The sequence below is a fragment of the Quercus suber genome, unplaced genomic scaffold (assembly GCF_002906115.3).
Source record: "Quercus suber isolate HL8 unplaced genomic scaffold, Cork oak 2.0 scaffold_195, whole genome shotgun sequence".
Taxonomy (NCBI): domain Eukaryota; kingdom Viridiplantae; phylum Streptophyta; class Magnoliopsida; order Fagales; family Fagaceae; genus Quercus; species Quercus suber.
Window position 1 is genome coordinate 1117671 of NW_027069653.1, and position 15167 is coordinate 1132837.

The 15167-nt window shown below is 33.8% G+C and overlaps 1 protein-coding gene and 1 pseudogene across 3 annotated transcripts in view; both read right to left on the reverse strand.

Annotated features, from left to right (window-relative positions):
* Positions 1-11959, reverse strand: part of LOC112011650 (cytochrome P450 81E8) — a 21565-nt gene extending 9606 nt beyond the window's left edge. The window contains exons 1-4 of one of the 3 annotated variants that reach the window (XM_065778988.1): positions 11402-11959; positions 11155-11157; positions 10567-11104; positions 9115-9892 (exon numbers count right to left, since the gene is read on the reverse strand). In XM_065778988.1, the coding sequence (XP_065635060.1) occupies positions 9266-9892; positions 10567-11104; positions 11155-11157; positions 11402-11748 (1515 nt within the window). In that variant the 5' untranslated portion in view covers positions 11749-11959 and the 3' untranslated portion in view covers positions 9115-9265. Of the gene's footprint in view, positions 1-9114; positions 9893-10566; positions 11105-11154; positions 11158-11249 lie in introns of those variants that run through there. The other 2 variants (XM_065778989.1, XM_065778987.1) reach the window with 2 other exon arrangements.
* Positions 2278-5721, reverse strand: LOC112011669 (plasma membrane ATPase 2-like; annotated as a pseudogene).
* Positions 11960-15167: the final 3208 nt, after the last annotated feature.

Genomic DNA, 15167 nt, shown 5'->3' on the forward strand with positions numbered 1-15167 from the left:
AAGAGAGAGAGAGAGAGAGAGAGAGAGAGAGAGAGAGAGAGAGAGAGAGAGAGAGAGAGAGAGAGAGAGAGAAGAGAAACTAATTTAATAATGAGAGAATAAAGAGAAAATAATATAATATGGACAAAGTTTAGCTACAAAATTTATTATAATTTAAGGCTACAACTTTACTCAATATTTTTTTTATTGGAGGTGAATTTTGACAAATCCACCATTGGATTATATCTTTTTCCTATATCCTCCATGCATGCAAAATTTCTAGAAAATTAAAGATTGATAGTTATGTCATCAATAAATTTTTTAAATTATAAGTTTTGTAGTTTAAAATTATGCATAAAATATAATCTTATAAATCATATAGTAAATAATATCCGATTGACACAAAATTTGACATGTGTATTAAGAGCGTAAAGAATATGCAATTCAACAGTTAGATTTTCAAAATATATAATAATGTTTATTTTATTAAGTAAGGTAGTAGCCTTATTAAGCTACAACCAGTTTTGTAGCTAAATTTTGTCCGTAAGTGGTAGCAACTTGTTACAGTGAGCTGCTACTATTAGCAGTTCACTGTAACAAGTTGGTAAATTTTTTTAAGTTTAGCAACATTGATGTGGGGTGTTTTTGTGTGCTTGGAGTTATAAAATAGCTCTTTAGCAATTTTCAGAGCATTGATACGAATGCTCTAAGTCACGTCAAATGAAGGGAAGTACTTCTGTTTTACCTTCTCTGATATGATTTTGATTTTGATTTTTTTTTTTTAATTATCGTAGAGCTTTGAAATCTTCTCAATGACCAACATAAAATCTTTCTGATAATTTTGCTTTTCTTGAAAGCCATAGTTTTCATTTTAGGGATATGATAATTTGCTTATATAAGGAGAATTCGAAAGCAAATGCTAACGAAACAGAATGTATTCTACTTTCAAGTTTCAAGCAAGATTTAAAAAAGACAATTATCGCTTTTAGCATCTTAGATGATGGAGCCAAACTTAAAACTAACATATCATCAACAATTGTAAAAAAGTTGAGCTAAGCCTGGTTTAAGCCTGGTTTCTAAAAAAAAAAAAAAAAAGGTAAAAAAGTTGAGCTAAGCTAAGTATATTAAAAGTTTAGACTTGTTCATTTAATTTTATTTCAAACACAAGATGAGCTCGGCTCATTACCAAACAAGATTACATTGTTCAAGTTTGAGTAATTTTCTTGTGAAACAAGTTTGATCTTGTTCACAAGCTACTTGATTAACAAGTTTGATCTTGGTTTTTTTCAGTTCTTATCTCCAAAGTCCAAACATACTTCAAACCCTCTATGCTGTCACCTAAATCCTAATTTTATTATCCTATACTAAGCTGATTTTTTTTTTTTTTGAGACAAATTGCTACTATGAGTTCAACAATTTATCAGCTATGATAATTAATCAATAAATCATTGTGTATCTTTCCACCTCATTATCACTAATTATATAGGGTTTATGAAACTTAGGTCACTTGTTATTTGACTGTTTGTAATGGATAATAATTTTTCATTTGACAATGTCTGGTGATCTTATTGCTAAAAAAGAGTAAAAATGAGGGGGATCAACTATAATTATTAATCTCTAGTGAGTTCCAGCTCAAATGGCACCTCATTTCCTTGTAAAAGCAAGGTGCAAGGTAAAGTTGTTTGTGTAAAGGCCTACTAAGCCCGTGTGTAACTTACCAATAAAAAAAAACCAATAATAACCAATATTTACTATTATTATCTCTATGTTTACTCCCGAACTTAGTGTGCATTGAACCCAGGTTCTGTCTGAGCTAGAGCACATGCATACCTTTCTTTTGATATAGGTAATATAACTTCTTCGAAAAAAAAGAAAACGATACAGGGGACCAAAGCACACAGGTAGTGTACTAAGGATCCAGCAAAAACTGTAGGTGCAAAGAAAGTACAACTATCTAGCAAATCATCCAAATAATTAAAAGTAAAAACACCCAAAGTATATTTGTCCACTCTTGGAGCAAAAACAGCTTCATATCATAAGTTGATCTCTCATTTTTCCTTCAAAAGTGAAGAACTTTTTTTTTCAAGTGAGTGTTTGGTTTATTTATTAATTATTGTTTCCTTTGCCCTTTGTGTGTTGTGTGTTAGCTTTGACTAATTCGAATCTCCAAGTGCTTTTGCCACTGCTACAACGTCCATGCACTATAATGGTGCTTATCAGTGTTTAGGCAAGAATTAACACCACAAAGATAATTCTCTCGTAGATGCTAATTTCCACAAAGTATATATAGCAAGAAAATAAAGAATAACACAGTATATATTATTTCCAAGAAGAGAAGAAAACTGCCCTAGGGGAAAGGGACCAAGGCAGGGAGTTATGTGATTTTGTACATTAGTTCATGAAAGCGAAAAATCCAGTTGTTGGGAATGTCATCACATGAAAGTACAAGCCTTTTTATTGATACTTGATACAATATAGGATAACAAACATGGTTGAATATCCAGCTTATAAAAAAAATCCTTTTATTTAAGTCTTTACTAGACTCTTCCTCTGCTATTACAAACATATTAGGAATTAGACAAAAAGAATGAAGAGAGATCAGCATCTAGAACACCAACTAGACAGTGTAGTGCTGATTGATAGCGTCCATGTCTAAACCCTTCAGCTTGGCAAATGACTCAACCTTGAGTTTCAGAGTGTGAAGCTCCCTCAGCCTGCAAGATGAAAATTCAAGCGAATTAACTGAGAATGAAAAGAAGAGAGATTAAACTTAATCATGAATTCAAGGATTTATTTCAAGAAGAAAAGAATAAAGAATAGTGGAGCTAATTAAAATTGTGCATTAAAATCTCAAATTGAATACTATTATTAACAACTCTAGCAGTCATTTAGATTTAGACTTCAGAGTCATTTTTATGTGAAGCTTGTTCCGAACATTCAGTAAGACCGGAGGCCTTTGTAGTTGAGTCTTAGTGAGTTTCAGCAGAAAGACTAACCTTGCAATCTCTGCGCGCCTTTTAGCTTCTACTGCCATGATACTGATATCCCTGAAAGTGCCTTTTTCAGGGAACATTTTTGTCTCAGCAGACCGGAGGCCATGTAGTGTTCGCTGTTCGGCTGCCCATGCAGCCCTACGTTCTTCCTTACCAAAGTCCTTTTTGTCGGAAAATGCAGTCTGGTAAAATACATAAACATGTGGTCATTTTCATTTTTTTTTTTCTAAAGAGCTAACAATCATGAGAAAGTCTGGATGTTAAGACACCATCAATGCTATGGAGTAAAGGAAATTCTGCTCAGGTTTCTTGATAAGAAGCTTATGAATGCTTTAAGAACAAATGGTAAGATTCATGATATTTTAAAAGTTCTGAGAGTATTATCAAGTGATCATAGGGGAATTTCAGTTTCACTTACTCTTTGGTCTACCACCAGAGCCCAGAGGCATCCACGCAGAGCATAGCGGACAGCAAATTTTAAGGGATCGAGCTAGAAGTAAGTCAAAATATTGTACAACCAAATGACACCAGTCCAACTCCAACCAATGCTCTTTATTCCAGCGAATTTCCAATTTGCAGTGGCTGATATTACTGTTGCAATCTGGAAATATAACTTTTCTCTAAGTGATTGACATTACGAAAAGAAAAGAAAAGTTCATGAATTAAATAAGACTTGGAATTTTATAATAGTGATGATATTGTAAGGCCAACCAAAGAGATGTATGTATATAGGGATTTAATATCGTGTAATTGACACTTTTCAGTGCCTTGAGATGAAAGATTTACCAAATTGTATGCAAAGAATCAGGTCACTTATGCTTCTGAAATAAGTTATAACTGGATAAAAGAATGTGTTTCATCATAGGATTTTAAATATGGTTTTTTACTTGACAAAAGTGAATGGAATTATTTATACTCAGTGGTCTATAACTCCCAGACTAGAATCCATATCCTACTTCTGTATGTAGCTGTTTAAGTATTTCTCTCCCAAATAAATCCATTTTGTGAAACAACAAAACCTTAAAATTTTGTACCATTTGAGCAATGAAAAAGGCAATAACGAGCAGAAGCCTGGGTCGCTCCAAGAAAGACCAGCCCCTAGAACGAGTCACAAATATTAATGCCTGGCTGATGATGCTGACTTGAAGATAAACAGCAATGCCATCATCTTATGGTCCTTATTGAAGTGCTTCACATGAAAATGTTTCTGCATGTAGAAAGGTATAATATAAATCATTAACTTAGAGAAATATAAAAAATGATCTTTTATTTCAAATCTTCTGTAAGAGCATATATAAGAAAATGTTATAATGAAGATGTGAAAGACCATCTATAAGAATTGACCCAGATGCCGTGTACCATAACAATTTTAGTATATGATTGATGAAATCATGCCATATCTCAACCTTTGAACATCTTCTGGGGCGAGGGAAGGGCCAAAATGGTCCTGACTCCCTAAACCACCACAGTAAATGCAAATTGATAGAGAAGGGAGCTTCTTCCTGTCCTCAACTATTGACTTGATTACCCATGATTCAGAATACTTTTATGCAATCCGTGATCCAATACAAAAACCTATTCAAGACATTGAGATGACTATGATGAACCAAAGGAGCAAATTACCTCAAAGTAGTCGGTTTCATAAGCAACCCAGAAGTGGAGAAGGCTTGACCCTGTCTTTGGATATGGTCATGATAGTACCTGTAACCAGACTAACATGTTACATAACAAGAGAAAGGAAGGGAAATTTTAACAGAAATATGAAAAGAAGAAGAAGAATGTAAAATAAAAATCCCATAAACAATAAGACAAGGTTTCAAAAACTAGCAAGCTAACCATCATTAAGAATGGCGATGACAAGAACCATGAAAGGAGGGAAGTCAAATTCCCAGAAGAGAGTCAGCAACATAAAACCCAGCTGTAATTCATATATTAGTTATAAATGAGGCAAGCCTGATGGCAGGATATGTTATGAAAACTAGCATATACAAATTTAGTTTAAGAGGGAAACTTACCACAATACGTATATTGATAGACACTGCATATATCTGTAGGAAGGGGAGAAAAGATAAAGAGACTCAGCATTTAACCTAAAACAAGTAGGCCTTATACCAATACTTTGATTGTTTCTTGAAAGCTTATAGTAATTGTTACATTACCGTGTAGTTTTTCATTCTTTGGAAGATTGCACGGCTTGTTAAAACAGCACTAATGATTACGCTTAAACCTGGTTCTGTTAGGACAATATCTGATGCACCACGGGCAGCATCTTCCAATGTCAGCTTTCTTCAAGGCAGGTGCATCATTTACACCATCACCAGTCATTCCACAAATGTGCTCTTTATCTTGTAGTCTCCTCACAATCTCATATTTATGTTCTGAAGGAGAGAAAAATGAGATTATAAATCTTGTGAAATTCAAGTTTAAAGGGCTTGCATGTCATAACCAGCTGACTGACCAGGAAAGACGCCAGCAAAACCATCAGCTTTCTCAATGAGCTCATCAATGGGGAGAGCAGACTGCCTCATCCCTACTATCACCAAGCAGAGATGAAGAAGGGTACATGTTTGTGCCCATACCAAGCTGTCTTCCTGTTTCCTTAGCAATTGTGAGTTGGTCACCTGCAGGAATTATAAAAGGGTAAATCACTGCTGATGCATGAAGGTTTTGTTGTTGTTAAATAGCAAGTCTAATTGTATTAAACATAAATACGTATGTGTTCATAATATCTCATATTATTTTTCTCCATTAAACATAAAACGCCCTTGTAGGACGAGTTTTTTGGAGTGTAACTTTAAATTTTATTAACTAATATCATTTACACATTAAAAAATAAAAAATAAAATAAAAAAAGGTAAGATATGTAAAAATTAAAGGGGACAAATATAAAATGATGAAAAAGTATAAATCATGTTTCGGATTAGGTCTCACCTTTTTTATTTTGTCAATTAAAATTCCAAATTTATGAAATTGTTTCAATATAAGGTTTTTGTCCATCTCCATTATTCATTTCGATTGTGTTTGGATGGCAACATTTGGATTTGGATTTAAAATGCCTTGATTTGAAATCCTTTGATTTTAAAATTCCTTGTTTGGGTCTTTTTAAACAAAGAATGATTTGAAATTCATCATTTCAAATTCCATTGTTTGGATAGCTAAATTTAGATTTGGATTTGGATTTAAGATCAATAAAATATATTTTTTAATTATTATTTTTCTTAATCCTTCTACATTTTAATTTTAGTAACATTTTTAATAAATAAACGAGGTGATATTAATAATTCAAATGACAAGATAATAACTAAATATCTTTAGTCAATTATTGACAACAAAAAAAATATCTTGCCAATTATTGACAACTAAAATTTTTACATCAACTAGAGAGAAAACCCAAATGCATGGATTTTTCATAAAATTCAAAATCTCAAACTAAAGTTCATAACAACTAAACAATTATATATCAAGAGAGAAAGATTAAATATCCAAAATATGAGTATTTTCTTCCCATTTCTATTACGTTTTTCAAATAATACAAAATTCAAAATAAGAAAATTACAATACATAAATATAAATATAAAGTCTCAAATCTCATTGCCTCTTCCTCATATAATTCCATCTCCTCTCTTTTACATTTTCGTTGAATGGATATATCTCTTCCATCGTTGGTCATTTTTGCCTCTGTTTATTTTTCAAAATACAAACAATAAGAATCTATAACTAATAAAAAGCAGCCTAATGCCACCAAACTGATCTAGGCTACAAGATTGAAGCTAACTATGAAAGCTAGACTAAAATCCGACCAAGCAAAGATACATCTCCAAATGCAGCAAAGAAGTGAACTACATTAACTCAAGACAAACATAGAGTAGGCACACATTGTCAAAAAAAGACACTCAGTGAAGCCAAATTGTTTAACTACAAAAGGGGAGCTCAAACACGACCCCCATTCCTCACATATTTTTTTTTTTTGGTCAATTCACTCCACAGTCCACACTGGCCTACCTAAAGTACCACTGCCTTCATCATCCATCACCTTGACAGCAATAAACTTAATGTTGTCCATTAGCATACAATGAAAGAAATTCATAACCAGACACTCTTAGGGCACCCTCTGGGCAAACGCCTCAAAGTCTTCCATTAAACTATTAGTGAAAGGTATGAAAGAAAGAAAACCAAATCATATGTGAATATACCTTTACCACTGGACCACTTACCCACTGATAAACAAATACCTGAAAAGTCTAAATAGAGGACAGGGGACCATTGGTGCTTCCTCATGCAAGTTTAGCCATAACTTAATCCCAACTCTTTTGGAGTCCTAGCACCATTAGTTAGTGGATATCCTGAGAACAAACTTCATGCTCTCAAAAAATCAAACTTGTTGACCTCAATCAAATCATATGACATTGGCCTTTCTCATTGGACCACCAATTTTTCACTGTGCCCCAATGGACAACACGCTAATTCTTTTCATCTATATCAAAACACCCATCAAATTTCAGTAGCATGGTCATGTCTTTGAACATTAACTAATCCAAATTCAGTTTGTCAACTAGGTTTATTGCTTGCCAAATTCACCAAAACTATATATATGCCTTTGCTTATTACTTCACAACTCATAGACAGTTCATAGAAGCATTTCATCAAACACATAATTTGCATTACAAACCCACAAATTAAAATAGAAACAGAAAATAAAGACAAACCCAAAACAAATCATTGAAAATACCATGAAACAAGGTACACAAACATATCAAACAAAACCCACAAATAATCAAATTGAACCCAAACAAACCCACAAATAAATCAAATAAAACCCACTGGAAAAACCCACAGCCTTTGTGGATTTAGATTTAGTAGAAAGAGAGAATTAGAGAGGTTAAAGAGGAAGATATGAATTGAGAGAAACAAACCTGAAGTTGCTGTGAGAGAGAGAGAGAGAGAGAGAGAGAGAGAGAGAGGGAAGTTGCCGAGAGAGAGAGAGGGGGAAGATTAGCTTGTGAGTTGTGGCTAGGAAGAGAGACACGGAAAGCCCAGAGAGAAATAGTGCGTGAGAGTGAGAGATTTTCAAATTCCACCGCGAAGGAAGGTATTTTAAATACATAGATTTGGGTCTATCAAATTCTAGTTGGATTTGTGACCAAATCCAAATCTATTTCTTTTAACTTACCCAAACAAAGGATTTGGATTTGGACCCCCTCAAATCTAAATCCAAATCCATGTGGTCCAAACAGACCATTCTACAATTCTAGGTGATGACAAAGCGTATTGCTATTGACGAAACTCTGCATTTTACCTTGGGTTTGTTCATAAATCAATTTAATTAGTATCTATTGAAAAAAGTATGAAACAATGTAAAAACTTTGGTCTTATTAATATAATTTCTCTAAATTAAAAATAACCCCTTCATTCAAAATTAGATCCATGTATAGTTATTATGCGTCAGTTGATATTCGTTTGAATGACAAAATATAGTGATACAACTGAAAATGATTGAAATTAGGAAATTAAGATCTTAGTCAATTGAAAATGTATTTTAAAAAATGAGTAAATTACAATTTACACACCTGTGGTTTGGTCAAAATTTAAGTTGTTTATCTATGTTTTGAAATTTGACACTTTACACACCTGAGATTAGCTCAGTTAAATTTCTATAACCCACATCTATTAAAAATAGAGCTAAATATATAATTTTGCTCTACTTTTATGTCTCTCTCCTCCAAAAACACAAAAAACATAAAAATACAAGATCAAAATAAGATCAATATCCATCGAAACACTTGCATCATGGAATTTCAAACCACAAGTAGCTATTTAACTATGGTTTAAGTTGCCTATAGACAACTTAAATTTTGGTCAAACTTCAGGTAGGTAAAATGTCAAATTTTAAACCATAAGTAGACAACTTAAATTTCAGCAAAACCACAGGTAAGTAAACTGTAATTTGCCCAAAAAAAATAGAAAACAGCAAATGAATATGTTTATCCCATAAAAAGATCAATTAAATGACACCATTTCCCCAAAAAATTTAATTGAATACCCTATTAAATTAACAATTGTAAACAAGTTTGCGATAATGTCACATAAAATAGTAGGAAAGCAAATATGCTAATATAAATTATTATACAGGGCAAGCTAAAAATAATACAAAGAAAGTTGAAAATATACAAATACAATAATACAATATAAATACTAGCAATGTACTTGTATATTACAATAACATTTACTAACTAATGTTAAATTAGTCTCTACAAATATAGCTAAGCTATTCTTGCAAACATCAAGAACATTGCTCAAAACTCATCCTCAGACAAAGAAAGAACCTTAGTTATAATTGGGCGAGCTCTGCACATGGCCTCCAATGCCACGGCTTTGGGCATGGTGATCCCATTACCTTCAACCATGTCAACTTCTTCCTCACTAATCCTTTCCCACTCAAAGCACTGAATTAATGACCCCAATGTCAAGCCTATTGTACGTTGGGCAAGGCTTGCCCCGGGACAAGCCCTCCTTCCCAGTCCAAATGGCATTAACTTGTTCACGTCACTCTCTCCATTTTCAAACCTCTCAGGCTTAAAACTAGTTGCATCATGCCATATATTGGGGTCTCTATGTATGGCCCATGCATTAACCAATAACATTGTCTCACGTGGAACATTATATCCTCCAATTGTACAATCTTCAGAGGACATGTGGGGTAAAAGCAATGGGGCTGCAGGATACAATCTAAAAGTCTCCAAGATTATATTTTGTAGATAGTGCAATTTAGAGACATCCGGTTCATTGAGTAATTTTTCTTGTCCAATTTGATTATCCAACTCAACTCTAGCATTCTTCAACACTTGAGAATGATTGAGCAAATTGGACATTGCCCACTCTATTGTCACTGCTGATGTGCCAGTCCCCGCAATTAACAAGACCTGCTTATTATACATTCAATAAGTTCTCAAATCACAACAAGAATATAAAAGTAAAAAAATGGATTGATAGCTAATATTTATTTTTGTGAATTGATTACTGGCATTTTGACAAAGGATCCTAATAAAATACCACTGAGTTGAATTGACTGGTAGTTTTATGATAGCCTTAGAGATAGGGATAAGACATGTATTGGTCTAGTGTTTCGTCTGGTGAGTATGGAAGAGCACTAGACAAAAGACTTACCCCAACCTTAGCTTACCTCAAGATGGTAAAAATAAAATTTATATTTGGGAAAAAGAAAAAGAAAAAGAAAAATAATTAATATGATATGATTAAAGATTAATGAGTACCACAAAATTTGAAATTTTAACCGACCTATAACTCTCTATACTGTATATGTGAAATCAGAGTCTCAAGTCTCAACCTTGCAAGAGAATCTTGTTCTTAAAAAAATATAGAGATAGTGAGAAGAATATAATTACATAAACAACTTCTTGCTTAGAAATCATCAAGACTACGAGGTTGACTTGCGGTTGACTTCAAATTCGTGTTATACATGTTTTATCCTAACTTGTCAAATAAACAACTGGGTCAGATTTGTTTATTTGATTACAAAATTTCCCTTATAGTTGATCAATCCAATATATTTTCATTGTCTTTAAACTACACATACCAATATAAGCCCTTTGATAATTTGATCCGTGTAGTATTCGGGCTGTGATTTTTGCAAAGAAAGCAGATGATCAATCATAGTGTTCCCCTTCTCTTCCTTACTCATCTTCTCATCAATAAGACCTTGCAAGAAATCATCAGTCTTGTTGGCCAATTTCATCAATCTTTTCTCCAAACGCCCATGATCAATCCATTGCAACAAGGGCACAAACTCTTGTGGATTTGAGACTCCTCCTACCCCTGCTATCTCTTTCATTATCCCCCTGAATTGCCTTGCTTCTTCCTCGCCTTTCACGTCCTCCCCGTAGTATCTCTTCCCTGCCACCATCCTCATTATGATGTTATATGTCAGCTCCAAGAACATAGATTTCAACTCTACCTTAGCAAAACCTTGGCACGAGTTGCGTGATAGTTTGCGTAGCAAGTGCTTCACTTCATCTCTTCGGATGCCTAGAAACATGTTGAGACGATTTGTTGAGAAGATTTCTAAGGCACTGATGCGGCGAAGGTTGCGCCAATGGTCTCCATAAGAAGTTGATCTCTCTTCCATTATCGCCCTGAATTGCCTTGCTTCTTCCTCGCCTTTCACGTCCTCCCCGTAGTATCTCTTCCCTGCCACCATCCTCATTATGATGTTATATGTCAGCTCCAAGAACATAGATTTCAACTCTACCTTAGCAAAACCTTGGCACGAGTTGCGTGACAGTTTGCGTAGCAAGTGCTTCACTTCATCTCTTCGGATGCCTAGAAACATGTTGAGACGATTTGTTGAGAAGATTTCTAAGGCACTGATGCGGCAAAGGTTGCGCCAGTGGTCTCCATAAGAAGCTATTGACACGGCGGTGTGGTTGTAGCCTAAGTGCTTGCCTCGTAATGAGCGAGGACGGTTGGCTAAAACAATGTCGTTTTTTGTAAAGCATTCTTCAACCGCAGATGGAGATGATACAATGACCACAAGTTGAGACCCAAATTGTAGAGAGAAGATGTTACCATATTTTTGTGAAAAGTGGTAGAAAGTACGATGGAGGGGTTTCTTAATGAGATGGAGATGGCCTAGAATTGGTAGAGAAGGTGGGCTTGGTGGGAGGTGTTTGTGTTTTGTTCTTGTTTGAAGCAAGAACTTGAAAGCTACAGCAAGGAGGAGAAGAAGAGAGAGGGATGAGTATAGCAATATGTCTTCCATGTTTGATTTGTTTGTTTTTTGATATGATGCTTTGTGACAATCTGTTGGAAGATTATACGGATTTTAGTGTATTCTATAAACGCACACCTTCTTTGGCCTAGTTCTCATTTTCTTTTGGACTGGTTCTATAAACCACACCTTCCTGGGAGGAGAATATGTTGGCCTCTTGTGGCAACCATACAGACAAACTTTTGTCCAATACATTTTATGTCGCGGCAGATAAAATTGTGCAGAGTCAAGATCCAAGAAAGACTTTTTAAACTATTTAAAACTTAAAAAGTAAACACCAACCCCAAATCTTTCACTTCTTTCTTTGGGTTTGGTTGAGAGCGGGCCAACCAGGGAACAAGTACTTAACTACGACAAAACACTACAGCATGTAGCTGTTTTTTTTTTTTTTTTTTTTTTTTTTTTTTTTTGGGAACTGAAAATTCTGATTCACCAGAAACTAAATAGTAAATACTGAAAAGCACAACAGTAACTAAATATTGAACAACTTTGCCTTTATTTGACTTTATGATTTGTCGTTTTGTGTATTGTTAATGTTTTTTTCTGTGCTTGTTGAAATTTCTTTAATGTAGATCTTATTTAATAAAAAAATTTGATAAATAAAAGAAAAAGATATAAAAATAGCCCTACAATTTATTTGAATGTTTTTTTTTTTTCACTCTCGTTATGAAGTTGGCTCCAAAGCTTATAAAGCTAGAAAGAATGACATAAAGTTGGAAAAAAGACAAAAAATAAAAAAATCCAAAAAAAAAAGTCAAAAAAGTTGTTTTTATATTTCTTTAACTTCCCCCACCACTATCCTCTGACTTGGGACTTGGGCTCTCGTCTTTTAACTTTTGTGTAAGCGTATGTAATTGTGTTGTTGGCTCTTGTCTCTTGAGTGGGAGGGTCAAGGGTGGATGGGGCCGTGGGACATGGATTGGGTAAAATTGTGGTAGTAGACTAGATTAGTGGTCATTAATGAACAAGACATTATAAAAGACCAGAAAAAAAAAAAAATTAAACGATGTTTGGCAGTAGGAGTGAGCCGACTGGATGAGACTGTATTTTTAGTCTTTACATTATGCAAAGTAGGGGGTGTGTACTACTAAGCATTGGAGTGTGTGCTAGACTATTAGTGGTCAGTAAAAAAAAGAATGAAACAACTAAATAACAATAATTAATACATTTATTGTATTAAGAAATAATATTTCAAATAAACTTATAGTTTATTGTTAGTTTCTTTGCTAGTATTATGGTCAAATATTTGATAAGGAAACCACATATCCAAGATTCAACTCCTGTCTAAGACTCATCTTCATCTTCTGAGCGAATTTATGGACTTTAACTTAGACTATCATCATTGTGAATTTGTGTTGACTTTAACTTAGACAATCATCATTCAGATCTTCTACAAGAAAATATATCATCTTATCATCCTAATAATCATGATGAAATTAAGAATATTTTATTTACAAAAAGACCCTTGTCAGCCTAGTCTTGATAAATACCCTCCAACAAATTTTTTTGGAAAGACTTGTTGATTTAGTTTCGAATGGCATGAAAATAGAAGATGGTTTGAATATAGTATAGACAAAGATGTAGTATTTAGTTGCGTATTTTTTCGTTGTTGTTGTCAATATATGAATTTCTCTTTTTATTAAATTGTGTAATTTATGCTTCTTAATGACCACCTTAAAAAAAATTCCTGGAGCTGCCACTGGTTCCACTTTGCACAATTGGTAAAATCTCTAATAATTGAATAAGAGATTTGGAGTTCAATCCCCACCTACACCAAAAATTGATTGGTGTCTTGGTCTAATAATAAATAGTTGTCATTAGGAATGGACGCCATAGGTTGAAATTCTCTATAATAAAAAAGAGTTGTATTACAACCCAACCAAAAAAGTGTTAGTCCTTTATAGGTTAGAAAAAATTTATTTAAATAATAAAATATTAGAATAGGATATACTAAATATAATGATTTATCATATATTTATTTTATTTATTTTTATAATTTTAAAATTATTTATTACGTTATTGGTTTGACCATTAGTTCAACCTTGTTTGGACCATAAAACCAATAACTAGTTCCTTTTCCGATTCTTTGACCATATTGGTTTTTAAAACCACGGTGGTAGATAATCCCAACTAAACACGTGTTCCAAAAAAGGATGGAAATAGAAGAGAATGGTTGCATCTTGATGAGTCCAGAAAAATCAATGAGGTCATCCATTTGCATTAAAGGAAAAACTAAAACCATTCATGCACATTCAACACATTAAAAGCCAACCATTACTCGTCGGCCTTAAACTCTCATCAATACGATGTTATACATGGGTAATAATATCGCCTCCAATTATGTACAACAACTACCCAAATCAACTATAAAAGGAAGAATACGTCTCACTTGTTAAGGTATGTCCATAAAAGACTAAAAAAATACAATCTATATGCAAAATATATGGGCTGATACTGACTCAAGCATTAGAGACTTCCCTACTGGGGCTCTTCAATTAGCTTTTTTTATTCTTGCAGATCTTCAAAGCCCGTCAAAAGCTCAAGATTGGATGAGTGATTCATCTAATGATTTTTGGTTTCATCAATTTGGTGTCGTCGATGGGGAAAGTTTAGCCATCACCATCAAACACAACCATCACCAATACCACCATCACCATCACCACCAAACCCAAAACCCATCACCACCATCACCACAAGCCTTCACAAAACCCAACTCAAATAAAAAAATTGTTGCAAAACATAACTAAAAAACCTCATCACCCAAATATAAAGAAAAAGAAAAACCCAAAATCTAAAATTATATATATATATAAACCTAAATTTGAATCTGAGAGTGAGAGTGGACAAAGTGGAGCTCAACAACATGGCGTGGCAAGGTCAGCGATGGGACAGCTGGTGGCATGTTTGAGAGTGAGAAAGGAAGAGAGAGAGTGAGAGATAGAGGATTAAGAGAAAGGGGGAGTAGATGCTTGTGAGGAGAGAATAAAAAAGTTATTTTTTTTAGCATTTATGTCTGTACCGTTCCAAATTTGGAATGGTACTGTTCATCCATGCCAAATTGTTTGGCATTTAGAACACCTGGTGTGAGTGATCTTTTGGTGTCTAGTGCTTTAATGCCACTGTGATTAGCTCAACAATTTTTTCCCTAAAGGCCCAAGCCCAACACATGACATAATAAGAGCATTCACATCAAATCTTCTAAAATATGTAGCTTTTAGCAACTCAAAAAGTCACTTTATTTATTTTAATAACCCACTTTACAATACACCTAGCATCAAAAAGTTTTATTTTAACATATAACACATTAAAATAATATAAACAAACCAATAAAATAAATATAAAAAACCCTACAAATTCATATCACCCTAACCACTCTCTCATCCTCTCCACCTCCTCTCTCTCTCTCTCCT